Here is a 13,239-nt window from a genome sequence, read left to right on the forward strand (position 1 = left end):
ACTGAGCCAAACGGTGACACCTAGGGATAGAGCCCCACATCTGTAGTGATATCACTGGGAAACTATGACACCGCTGGTTGGCAGGACTGCCAGAAAGCCTTATTTTTAACTTGAGCTCCACCCTGTAACTCAACAGCCCCACAGGTCTGTATGCAGACAGACTGACACACCTTGCAATAGGGCCTAGCAACAGGGGCTGCCCTATTACTAGCCAACCAACAGAACCGCCTCTTCACCCTGGGTTAAAACAGAGTTTTCTCCCTCCCTGCCCCTCTGTTCATACAACCCCAAGATCCAGAGTCCTAGAAAAGTTGGTGAGGCCCCATCTCATCTCCAGTGAGTTTGGTCTCTGCTCTTGGTTCCCCAAGCATGCAGGTCTTATTACCTCATCCTCTTTGAGAGTTTTACATCAAGCTAAACAAACTAAAAAAATAAAGGAGGCTTATTCCCAAGACCATGGTGGCTGCCCTGAAGGTAGTTTTTTTTGTTTTGTTTTTTAAGATTTTATTTATTTATTTGGCAAGCAGAGATCACAAGTAGGCAGAGAGGCAGGCAGAGAGAGAGAGAAGAGGAAGGCTCTCTGCTCAGCATCGAGCCCGATGTGAGGCTCAATCCCAGGATCCTATCATTTATTGCATTTTGATTTGTGGTGTGGTTTTTTTTTTTTTTTTTTTTGAAGTGTGTCTTGTGTGAGAACCTAGGGTAAAATTATTGTGATATGTACCTTTAAATTTAATATTTAGGGGGGTATTTTGTTTGTTTTTTTGTTTTTTTTTAAAGATTTTATTTTTAAGTAACCTCTACACCCAATGTGGGGTTCGAACATACAACCCCAAGATCCAGTTGCATGCTCTACCAACTGAGCCAACCAAGTGCCCCTAAATTTAATTTTTATAAGCAGACTTTTCCCCATACCTCTCAACTCCTTCTTTTATTCTTAAATGTTTAGTCTAGTGTGATTATTTACTGATTTTATTTTGCTTGTTTTTGAAAATGACTGAAAAAAATCATTTAAATGTCATGTGATTTGAAATTAATTTGAACATTTATTTTGGTTCCAGTAGGGTCCAGTCTTCCAGGCTGTAGGGAGCAAAGTGTTCACCTTTGAAGGTCCATAATTCTTTAATATGAAGAAGATTGTGTCTTGAATAACATCCTCATAACAAGTGGGATCAGCCCCATTGCCTTTATTCTGAACAGGGTAACAAAAACTTCAGTAGGGAAAAAGACAGCAACTAGCAAAGCATAATTCTTAACTCATGTGCCGATCCCTCCCACTCCTCGCATTATTTGCTCTTTAAAAAAATATATATAGATATTTTAAAAAAATTTTTAAGGCACCCAGAGACCTAGAAGAGTAGGGTGGAGAGGATCATAGGATGGGCGCCATCTCCAACCTCTTAGGCAGTGAGTGCCAGAAATTGTGTTTAACAATGACATACTACTTTGTGAACCCCCAAGTGCCTTAACTTCTTTCATTATTCATTTCACACAGCCAACCCTGATTATAGGCAGTCTGATTAATGTTCTTATTCCAAAAATAAGGATACCATAGATAGTGACCTAAAGCTCTTATTCATTCAGATTGAAGATTTTCAGCCCCTTTAGCCCTGTGGTTTATTTTGTTCATGGAACTTTCTGGAGGGGGCACAAACTATTCTCTGCTGGTGGGAGTGGAGGCTGCTGGAGCTCCAGTTAGAGACCATCCCTGTAGGAGATTACCTCCTTGAGGGTTTATCCCAAAGGATCCTTGCATATTCAGAGTATGAAACTAATGAGGCGGTTAGAGCTTCCAGGCCTGGGTAAATTCTTGTCCACAGCTAAATGCTTATGGTTGGATAGCATTCGGTCAGCTCTGGACTTTGTGCACCAGTGATCCCAGACCCTGTATGACATAAACATTTGCCTTTGTCTGGACCTGTGTCTCAGTATTTTAGCCCCATGCCTTGCCATCAGCTTGGCAGTGAATAACAGATGAATGTCTGAAGAACTAGAATATCTGTTTACTTTATTAATAAATTCTTGGAGTCGGGTAATCCTTTTTTACAGAGGAGGAAATTTGTCTGATTTTTATTAAGTTCAAAGAAACAGTAGCTTAATGACCCAAACAATTCCACCCTAACCCCATCCCCATCTCGGTAGAATTTGAGTCACATTTGAACACGTTTTAAGTAGGCATTTGGGTTATCAGTACACTCAATTCTGCTGTACTGGGAACGTCAGAAGACAAATCCCCTTCTGTGGTCCTGGCTTGGATAGGATCTGTGTCTGGAGATGTCCCTGTCTTTGCTTTAGATTATCTCTGTCTGTGGAACAATGAGGAAACTTGGAGGCTGAGCCAGGAAGCTTTTCTCGTACTTGGGTGAGCTTGGGTTGTTGACTTTAAAAAAAAAACATTTTTTCCCCCATATCTTCCTCCGAAATTACAATGGACTATAATTATTCTTAAAGGTGCTGCTTTAAAATTCCCTTAAAAAATATAGACCCACCCTTAACTTCCGCGTCAACTGAGCAGATCAAAGCTGTGACCACAGAACCTGTGTCAGTTACTTCATCATTGGTCCCACCCAGATCCCAGGGCCTTGGAATAATACTGGCTTGGACTTTGGGGGTGAGGTGGAGCCCACAGGTCACAACCCAGGTTTGAGGCTTGCCTGTGCCTGCCCCCTTTCCTTTATGGGCCTCAGAAGTGAAGAATGGTTCTAAGTAAGGCCACCAGTTTTCTGCCTTGTTCCTGCCAGATAGAGCACTCACCTCTGACCCAGAGAGGACAAGGTTTTCTGAATACTCTACCCTCCCCCCAGAGCACTTACCTCTGACCCAGAGAAGACAAGGTTTTCTGAACACTCTGCCCTTCTGCCCAGCTGCTGCCATTTCCAATTGCAGATGGCACTGGTTTTTGCTTGCCTATTGTTTTCCTGATACTCTGTCTTGCTCTGGTAATCAGCATCAAAGAAGAGAAATCAACAACAGGATTTTTCTTTTCTTTTCCACCATTAATGCCAAAACAGGCTGAGCTAGGTGGGGAAGATAGATTTACCATGAGATTTGTTAAGCCTTAAATGGCATTTTGAACTGCACTGGGGGAGTTTTACATAAAGCCTTTGTTAGGAGAGTCATACTGGCATGTATTGTTGAAATGGGGTTTTGTGAACTGGCCGCAGAGTCTACCTGTTGTTTGTCATATCATTTGTTTGGGAGAATTTTCTTTTGTTTTGAACAACCAGCCATGGAAGAACCCCCCACCCCCATTAAATTGCAGTCAAACTTAAATACAAAAAGTGAATTAATGGGGATAGATATGCACGATCAAGTACCAAGTGAATGGTCCCAGAGCCCTAGAGTTCAGAAGGGGCAATAAGCCTTCTGGATGGCAAGTGGGTGGGGTTTCAGCAGGATCCAAGACAGAGGTGTTCGGGTGTGGATGGTGGAGAAGATAAGGGTCAGACGTCTGTTCTGAGGGAGGGTAAGGAGCACATTTGGTGGTGGCTGTCAGGAAGGAACTGGGGTAGGAAAGTATCCCAGCTAAATTGGAGGTTTTTTGGAAAGAGTGATGATGGTAACTTGAGCATGTCTGCTTTTTTAGTATATACTTTCATGTCCACAATCTCACTGAGTTCTCACAGTCTAATGAGGTGGACAGTTAGACGTTATGGAAGAAATAGGCAGAGGTGACCAGGATCTTGCCCAGGGCCAGTGTCACTAGTAAGTCATAGAACCTGGACTCCAGTCCACTCTCCTGTTTGTTGGTGCCCTCCTTTCCTGCTGAGCCCTGCTGAAGGAAAATATTTATTGGGAGAGGTCCCAGCCAGTGAAGGAAACAGGCAGGACCTAATGCAGCACAATGTGCTACTATTTAATTTTAATTGGACATGGATTGTTTATACTCATTAATGATCAAAACTTGACTGGGGACTTAGTGTGAAGTGAGTTTGGCTATGTATTGTACTAGAGGTGATTTTGAAATCAGTGCTTCTCATCCTACCAACTGAATTAAGTAGAGCCGTGTTGTAAGAGTGTGTGTGTGTGTGTGTGTGTGTCCGTGTTCAAACTATTTTTGATTAAAAGGTAAAGATAAGCAAGTGTCTGTCACATTGGTATGTGGAGACCAGTTAGTTTCTTTCCTCTTTAACAGAGCAAGGAATCAGTGGGCCTGTGAGAATTCACCTTGCACGTTAGTAAGCCTTCCGCTCTCCAACACATCCATTGTATTATATAGCTGGAAGTGACTTTCGTGACCACAGAGTTAGATCCATTCATTTCATAAGTACTGAGGGTCAGAGTAAGTGGCCAGCCAGGCCATCCAGCTAGTGCACAGCAGGTAGAATCCTAGAGTCAGCCTCTCTCACTTCCCAGGGCTGGTACTCTGTCACTCAGCAATCCTTAGAGAGCTCTTGCTCTAGGTAGCTTCAAGGTGACTTGGGACACACATGAAGAAAATCTGAGGCAATGAGGGTACCAGGGTGGAACAGTGTGGCCCAGCCCCCAGGGAGCCTACCAAAGTACCCTGCCAGACATCCTCCCCTGTGTCTTCCTTCTTTATTCAGGGAGGCAGCCAGATTGCTCTAGGAAACATCTGTGTTCTCCTTGCTGTCTCTAAGCTCTGACAGAAGCCCTGTCATTGCGATTACTCTGTAGTTCTGCAGATCCTGATACCCTGCAGGGGAGAAGAGACTCTGACTCAAGGATGGGCAGGCAGGGGAGGCAGAATGGTGGACCGAGAACCATCGTGCGCATTTGCCCAAGGCCACACTGCTTCTCAGAGGCAGGGCTTGGACAAGTTGTTCTCATAAGCCATTGGAATCATGTCACCAGGAGCTAGAGGTGGTTCTTTAGCTCTGTAATTTCCATTCCTTCTTTGGAATCTAAAAATAGATGGGTCTGGGGTGAGGCCTAGGATAGAGCTGTGCTTGATAAAGATTTGGGACCAGAAGGGACCTTGGGAAGGGAAACAGGAAAAGTGCTTGCAAGAGCAGGGAAGCTTGTTAAAATGATTTAAGGAGGATTTGTAAAAATGGGCATTTCCTCAGAGGAGCGGTTCTGCTGCTGCCACCACAGCTGCCACTCATTTCTGCATCCAGCATGGGTCTGGGATGGAGCGTCTCTCCATGTGAATGCATTTCAGGTTGCCCCATCGAATGGGACCTCCAGGACAGAAAGTCTCATGCTTTGGTGGGAATGCACCAGCATCACAGTGGAAATTTGACAGTAATCAATGGAGGGGGGACAGGAAATGCTCCTTTTCTTGGCAGAATCAGCTGCTCTTGGGGTGTTGCCCCGAGAAAGTGTTTATTACTAAGGACTGCACCCCTCCCCCTAGTTCCATTGTGTTTAGTTTTCTCCATTGTTAACTCTCTTTTCCTTTTAAGAGGATGGAAGTTTAGTAATATAAAAATAGCACTAAAAAAAAAAAAGAAAAAGAAAACTATCTGCCAGGTGGAACTGAGTCTGTTTCCTTTCACGTGGAAATGTGCACCACTCTTGGTTCTTGCTGTAGCAGGAAGAACGTGAGCTCTGGAGTCCGTGCCCGCCACGCAGGGACTAGCGGCATGGATTACTCCCATCCGTCCAACAGTGTTTGCTCAGTGAAGTGGTAGTTATTTGATGGTCTTTCTGTGAGGACCGAATGTGATGACCATCATCAAGCACCGTCACAAAGGTGAGGGCAGTCAGGGCAGACAAGAATGTTCAGATTTGGGGGCTCTGCCATTTTAATGACCAGTGTGTTTCAAGGTATAGTGCTGTGAGATCACTCATACTTCCTACAATTAATTTCCTGTCATCATTGCTCCCTAAACTTGCCCAGCTCTTGTGCCCCAGAACAGGATAGAAGTGCTGAGGGCAAACCCTACAGGAGACCGGGCAGCTGGTACTCTTGAGTTGTCATCTTGGTTCTTACTCCCCCTCCTCCTGTGCCACTAGTGAGTCTTGTAACCTCACCATGTCTTGTCTCTTCTTTTGGCATAGAAGGCAGGAATGGGCCACTGCTGATGAGTGAGCTTCAACAGAGATGGAAGGTGGGGAAGGGGTTGAGAAACAAGAGGGCGGCAAAGTGAGTGAGGTGACAGGTGCACATGCTGTTGCCATGCACGACTTTGTCCGGTTTGAAGTAGTAGCTACAGCGCAGTATTCAGATTTAAAATATCTATAAATCATGTTTCTCAGACTTGTTTCCTAACAAGCTTTGAACCACAGAGTTCTTACTGTGTAAGCCCAAAATGTCGAGGTTTGGGTATTTTCACACCCTTTCCCCTCCGTCGGGACACCACCCAGCCACATTTTTCTCTACCACTTTTAATTTTCATTCGAGTCTAGAATTTAATTTGGGGGGTTGGGATAGAAGAGTGGAGTTATCATCATCACTGTTTAGAGGCACGGTTGCTCCTGGTTTTGAGCTTCCCTTTCAATTGAAGTATATCAACTTCTCAGGTTCTTAGTGGGGAATTTTGTGTCTAGAGTCTAAATATTTCCTATTTTCTCCAGAGAGGTGTATTATATCTAAACACAGGGAGAGGTGGGAGCCCACCTTTTCCTGCTTTAAGTAGAATTGTTGGGAGGAAAAGACTTGTGCCTTTGCTGGTAGAGAGCCATTTTGTGTGTTTGAGAACTCCATAATGATTAGTTTACCATTTCATTTATGTAACAGCCCTTTGAGATAATTGGTATTCTTACCAGTTTATGGGTAAACAATTGAGAAGTAAGGCTCTGCTTTGCTAGAAAGTGGTGAAATTGTAACTTGAATATAGGCATTTCAGCAGCACAGTTGTTGTCCTCTGTGTTGAAGCATATTGCACAGGAGGGAGAATTACAAAAAAAAGAGGAGTGATTGCTGAAACCGTCCCTTTTTTATCCTGCCTTTTAGAAGTTCATGAGGTTTGTTTGGTTTTTTAACCATTTGAAGGAGTCTGATCATTTACCTGAAGAGGTTTGTCTAAATTCCACCCCCCCGCCCCCGCTCCCCACCACCCGCACTTCCTTCCTGTGTCTCATGCCCTGATATTTCCAATGGTTGGTGCTTTTCAGGGATTTGAGTTGCATCTGGGTCTGCAGTGAACCATCCATATAGCTCATCTAGCATGGCCAGTCGGATCCCCTGGGGTCCCTGCGATGTGGCATTAGACCTATCAACCTGCAGGGAAATGGACCTTTATCACCATCCTGGCCCACTCACTCCTTGTACCCATATGGGTGTGGAAAGGAAGATAGGTTCCTCTGAGATGCTGTAGAGAGAGAGAATAGAGGCTTGGAAGGTCTTGTGCGTTTGTGATTGAGTTTTTCAAAATCGAGTCTGAAATAATAGTGGTTATACCTGATGGAGCTTGGGAAGAGACCAACAGTCCCCTTATCTACTCCCTGTTCCCTTCCTCCTCCCTGTAGCCCCTCCTGATTCCATCCACACTGTTTCTCTCAACCTCCATTAGAACATGACCTTTGCTGCCCCTTCGAGGCACACGTGGGGACCGTGCGCTACAGTTAGTAGAATGGCCTTGTCCTCATTGCTCTGCAGGCCTTGGCATCAAGACAGTTTGGGTTTGAAACAGCACATGTCAGTGGGCCCCTGTCTCCCTAGTCAGGTGCACAGTCATTGAAAAGGGATGAGAGGGAAAGGCCCTGGGACAGCTGGAAGCATGATCAGCCTGAGGTGCAGCCCAGGCTAGAAGGGGCTGTACTGAGAAATGAGAAGGCGGGAAGGCCAGTGCCAGGCGGTGGAGACATGAGCTTGCTCTAGACCCAGTAGATGATGGAGACCCACAGAGAATTTCCTGTGTGTGTGTGTGTGTGTGTGTGTGTGTGTGTGCGTGCGCCTGATCTTTTGCTTTGTTTATTCAAAATGTTCACCTTCCCAGAGCTGCTTGGGTTGGATAGAACTGGGTAAAATGAAGAGACATTGGGGTATTCAAATTACATTGCTCTCATACTGCCCTTTCCTTTATCCTTCTCAGTGAGTCACACCCTTTCTCTCAGTCCTCCACATCACCCTCATGAAACTGCTACTTGGAAATTCTCATTTGTTAGTGTGTCCCCTTTTCATTTGGAGCCAGCCTTAGGAAACAACCCAGACCTGCAAGTAGCAAACCTATTTTTATGTTTCAAGCAGTCAGGAAAGTCTCAGGGGTGTTCTGCCATGCATCTGCAGAAAGCTCTGTGGGTGGCAGCAGCGGCTCTGAATCCTTCAGGGAGACTGGGTTCCTTTCTCTCTAACCTTCCAGCTTCTGTGCTCACGTATAAACTGTGTCCCTTGCATGACTGAAAAAACCTCTGAAGAGGGATCCCTGTCCCTTAAGTAACTTTCCTCTGGTAAGGATGTTAGGTAAACACTGTCCTTGTACTGAACGAGCACACACGTGTTTGAAGGTTTTGGTGTGGGGACGAGAGTGCTGCATGAACGGGCCCATTGGAGCTCTGGGCAGTAGCTCTCAGCCTGTCTGCACCCTTTTACATAGTCTGTTTCTGCCTTCTGCTCCCCCGATTCTAGCCTAAACCCACCAAGGGACGAATGCGCATCCACTGTCTGGAGAATGTGGACAAGGCCCTTCAGTTCCTGAAGGAGCAGAGAGTCCATCTTGAGAACATGGGCTCCCATGACATCGTGGATGGGAACCACAGGCTGACCCTCGGCCTCATCTGGACCATCATCCTGCGCTTCCAGGTAAGGGCATATGGCTGCAGGATTCACACTTCTTCCTGGGTACAGCATGCTAGTGAAATGGCATCCCAGAGTCAGGTGTGTGGAGCTGGGTATCCATTCAGCCCCCGTTGGCATTTGGCAGCTACCACATCCTCCCTTAGTTTTGCTGGCCCCTGAAAAGCGCCCTTGTTAGATAAGGGGGTTTCTGGGCTGCAGTCTGCCCACTACTCTAAAGGCCTGGTGTCTGCCCCTTGGCTTTCAGGAGCAAAGATACGTCATTGGTGCTAGGTTGCTGGCACTAGACTGACTGAACTTTGCTGCACTGTAGCACGTATCCTGGAGTATTTTTAGGGGAAGCTGTTGAGGATTTTGACGGGGGTTGGGGGGGCTCCATTTTCACTTTCTCATTCTCCTTTGGATGTGAGGAAACAGTTTTCAGGGGAAGTGTGCAAGAGCCTTATGCTTGTTTGAATTGATGACAATTTTATGGGTTTGTTATACTCGAGGGGAAGGCTCTAAGTATAGAAGTACTCTAAGCCAGAAGGTACTCTCAAGGTCATTCTGTCTTCCTCAAAGTGAGGAAAGGAAGGAGCCTTATCCAGGATTACAGAACCAGTCAGGGCAGCAGTGCTTGCTTCTGACCCTTTAAGAGAGAGCTCAGAATTTCAGCCCTGTGGAGCACCTCTGGCCTGGTTACTGGCTCTTTCTCCAGGCAGTGCTTCCTGCTCCTGCTTTTCAATTAGAATTGAAATGCCGGAAACACTTCTTACCAAAGAGTCAGGTTACTCTGCAAACAAATGTCCTAACAGTCCTGTCTCCTGGGTGGCTCTGTTCTCTGTGCCTTTCCTTCCTGTTCCACCCCTTTGATATAAAGTCTGATTGATTTTTCTGGCTAAATAAAAGTCTCACCAAAAAAGGGCAGAAACGGAAATCAAATTTTAGCTCTTTGTATTCTTGGTAAAACTGAAGTCAGCCTGTAACCAATCGTTTTCTTTCCCATTTCCCCAGGGGAATGGGTTTGAGTTAACAGTGTTCTGGGTGGGTAGGTTGGGAGGAGGGGTGGGAGCTGAAACAGAGCTGTCCTGAGAAACTCCCTGAATGGGTGTGGTTCCGAAGCTGGGAGGTCCTCGGAGGACTGGGGAAAGCTTTTAGTAATTCAGAATCCCTGGGTGGCAGTTCCAGTGATTCCAGTTAAGTTCTGAAGAGGGAACCACTATTGAAGATGAAATCATGAATGGAGTTAATTATAACAATCAGTGACTCTATTTTACAAACAGAGCTCTTATGTAGGTTTCTGTCAGTTCCTAAATGATTTGAAAATGGAGTGAATATCATTAGTAGTAGGACCCTCCTTGAGCTTCCCCTCAGTTTTGTAAAGTAAAAAGCTCTCTTTCTCTTGCCTTTGGCCTGTAGTAATCAGAGCATGGAAGGGCATCCTGATGGTGGCCTCTTTTCATACCGGGTCATTGCCCACGTTGGCGAGCTGGCACACGCAACCCTTTCCAAGATTCTCAGCATGAATTGGGTTGAGTCATTGACTAATTAGCTTCCTGACAGCTTGCCTTTTTCTGTAATTGAACTTGTAAATGCTGATAGGTACTTTCTCTTTCCTTTAAGGCAAGAAACATAGGCTGCTGATGTCACTGCATGGCCTGCAGTGTTGATGTCTTACATGACCTAGCTTCCTTCGTCCAGCAGCTGTATTAAATCCCTACTCATTCCACAGATAGGTACTGATTCTACATCAGCCAAGTCCCAGCTCACTACCTGCTTCCTCTGTGAAGTTTCTCCACATTCCATCTCTCTTTCCTCCAGCTCCTGAATATACAGTTTTGTCTTACATTTCCAGTGCACACGTGTGAGTGTGCATGTGCACGTGTCTAGAGCTCTGAGGACATAGCCTGTCCTGTGTGTGCTTAGGAGGAAGTATCCATTAAGTACTAATGGCGAAATTTAGGTTTCATTCTGCTCTCCTTTTAAGAGAAAATAAAGGATGTTGTGGGAAACTGGAAGGAAAGTCTTGCCTTGTGTAAATCCTTTCAGAAGGGTAGACTGTGTATAAATGACCAAGTCTGGAAATAGATTCCCCTCTTCACACAGAAGCATGAGAAGGTCGACAGGGGTTAATGTGTAGAATTCCATCTGCCTTTCCTGATGAGTCTGTGTCTTACCTCTTGAATAAGGTACTTTCACATTTACTTTCAGCACAAGAACTAACGATCCTAATAATAGAGTTTAGAGTTTATGCAGACTCACACTTCACATACTTAGCACGGTTAAAAAGGGGTAATTTTTTTTAGAAGTTATAATTATTTCAATTTCCAAGGGTTTTTCCCAGTTGAAAGTGTCTGCCTTTATAATCTTGTATTTATATATTTCATCCTTCTTCTAACTCTTTCCCAAAAAGAGTTCTGGGGCATGTCTTTAGATTAAATGGGAAGACCCATGACAAACCAGGGTAGGGAAGTTTGGTCTAGCTAGAGCTAAAAGATGACAGGTGGCCTTCTAGGCCAACACCATTTACCCCATCCCTGTCCCACATTATAGTATAATAGGTAAAAATCTAAAGACAAAAAGGTATTTAGAGCATTTGTCTAAAATCACATAACTGGTGGGGCGACCCGAAGCCAGAGTTAACATTTACATTAACATTTTAACAGAGTTAACATTTACGGGTTCCTTGTCATGAGCTCAGCACTTCATATTCTTTCTTTGTTCAAATGCACAGTAACACTGTGAGCCATTGTTGCTGTTGGCCATTCCTCAGGTGGGAAGCTGAGGAGCTGGCCTGGGGACACACAGTAGGTAGTGGAGCCTGGAAGGTCTTAGCCCCAGGCAGTGGTGATGTTGGTGCCAGTAGACCCAGCTCTGTTGCTTGCATGCTCTCCATGAGTGGCTTATGAATGAGACTGTCTTAGTCCATCCTAGCTGCTATAACAAAACACCATAGACAGGGTAGCTTACAAACAATAGAAATTCGTTTCCCATAGTTCTGGAGGCTAAGTCTGAGATCAAGCCAGCATGGGCTGGCAAGACCCTGTTCTGGATGACAGACTTCTCAGTGTACCCTCACGTGGTGGAAGATACTAAGGATCTCTCTGAAGCCTTTTTTTTTAATAAGGCACTAGTCCTGTTCATGAGGATCCTACTCTGTTAGGCCTCACCTCTTAATGCCATTACCTTTGGGAGTTAGGATTTCAACCTGAGAGTTTGGGGGAACCACAGACATTGGGACTATAGCACAGACCATGGAAGCCTACTGCAGTCATGCTTTTTTTGGGAATTTGGGTCAGTTTTTAGAAAAGATATATTGTATGCTGTCCTCATCATTGAGGGACATGCACCCTAGTGTGAAAAATACCTGGGGTCTGACAAGGAGCAGGGTATTTACAGTGAGCACTTGTGGTTGGAAAGGTGGGCTCTTTTGAGCTTAGAAGTGACCCCTAAAGGGGGGAGGGGTTCTGGGAAGTAGTGCCCCTAAGTATTCTTCACTTCCTCCTTATGTCTGCAAAGTAGAAAACCTGGTTGTTGTTACAATGAGGTGAACCTTGAGGAAAGCAGTTTTCTTTGGCACAGTAGATAGGCTTTACAACTGGGCTGTGGCCTGAAGTGTACTCTTGATGTATGTGTAGATCAGTTCTTCTGTGGCTGTTATTGGGCAGCTGACCCATCTCTTCATCTAATGCTTGTTCATAAATCTTAGATCCAGGATATCAGTGTAGAGACGGAAGACAACAAAGAGAAGAAGTCTGCCAAGGATGCATTGCTGTTGTGGTGCCAGATGAAGACAGCTGGGTGAGTATGAACTCCCTGGGGTTCCGGGGCCACTGCACCCAGGACAACCCCGCTGTGGTCATCTCTTTGAGGTTTTGACAGCTATCTCCTCCACTCCTTCCATGGAGAAGTCTTGTTAACTCGTAAGCAGTAGGTAGCTGACATCTCTGCTCGCTGACAGCATGGGAGGAGTTCTGATTGACTCTCGGGACCTGTCAGCTCTACAGTCCGTTTCCCTCTCTTTATTAAGGCAGCTCCAGAGAACAGTGGATCTTGAATTTTAAAATCCTGAAACCCTATTTAAGAATCACATCCATGATACTTTAAAAAGCAAGTGGGTTTTCTCCGGCTTTTAATTTTTGCTGCTTTGGGGAAGCTTTGTGCAGTCAACTTAAGCGTAGTCTTTATACATTACCCGTCTCTGTTTTCCTTCCCTTTATTCCTCCTTTCAAATCTTAGTGAAAATACTCTTTTAGAGAACTGATCTGTTCTGTTACTCACTGAAATTGTTGGGTCTAGTATTTAGAACCGATTTTCTACCCGGTTAACTAGAGAGTTACTTAGACCTACTTTGAGGACAGTTAACAACTGTAATAGACATGATCAGTTAATGAAAAGTATGAAACTCATAAAGTGGGTATGCCTAATAAGGGGATCAACTTAGTTATAAGCCTTGAATCAACCACACATCCAAAGCCTGTAAACGGTATTGAATAGCTAAGTGAATAGGGTTGGTCTCCAACAGAGGGAAGTTGTTCAGGGAGATCCTTGGTATATAAAACTTCATTCAGCTCAGTGATGCAAGGAGGAAAGCTGAGTGTCTCATGAACAGGTAA

General features: G+C 44.9%; 1 protein-coding gene across 5 annotated transcripts in view; it reads left to right on the forward strand.

Moving 5' to 3' along the window:
• The window catches only part of SPTBN1 (spectrin beta, non-erythrocytic 1), a 195,302-nt gene that overhangs the window by 127,578 nt on the left and 54,485 nt on the right, over nucleotides 1–13,239 (forward strand). For all 5 annotated transcript variants that reach the window (XM_059187673.1, XM_059187669.1, XM_059187670.1 and 2 more), the window contains 2 exons: nucleotides 8,477–8,650; nucleotides 12,333–12,424. In XM_059187673.1, coding sequence (XP_059043656.1) covers nucleotides 8,477–8,650; nucleotides 12,333–12,424 — 266 coding nt within the window. The remainder of the gene's footprint in view (nucleotides 1–8,476; nucleotides 8,651–12,332; nucleotides 12,425–13,239) is intronic.

The sequence above is a fragment of the Mustela lutreola genome, chromosome 9 (assembly GCF_030435805.1).
Source record: "Mustela lutreola isolate mMusLut2 chromosome 9, mMusLut2.pri, whole genome shotgun sequence".
Lineage (NCBI taxonomy): Eukaryota > Metazoa > Chordata > Mammalia > Carnivora > Mustelidae > Mustela > Mustela lutreola.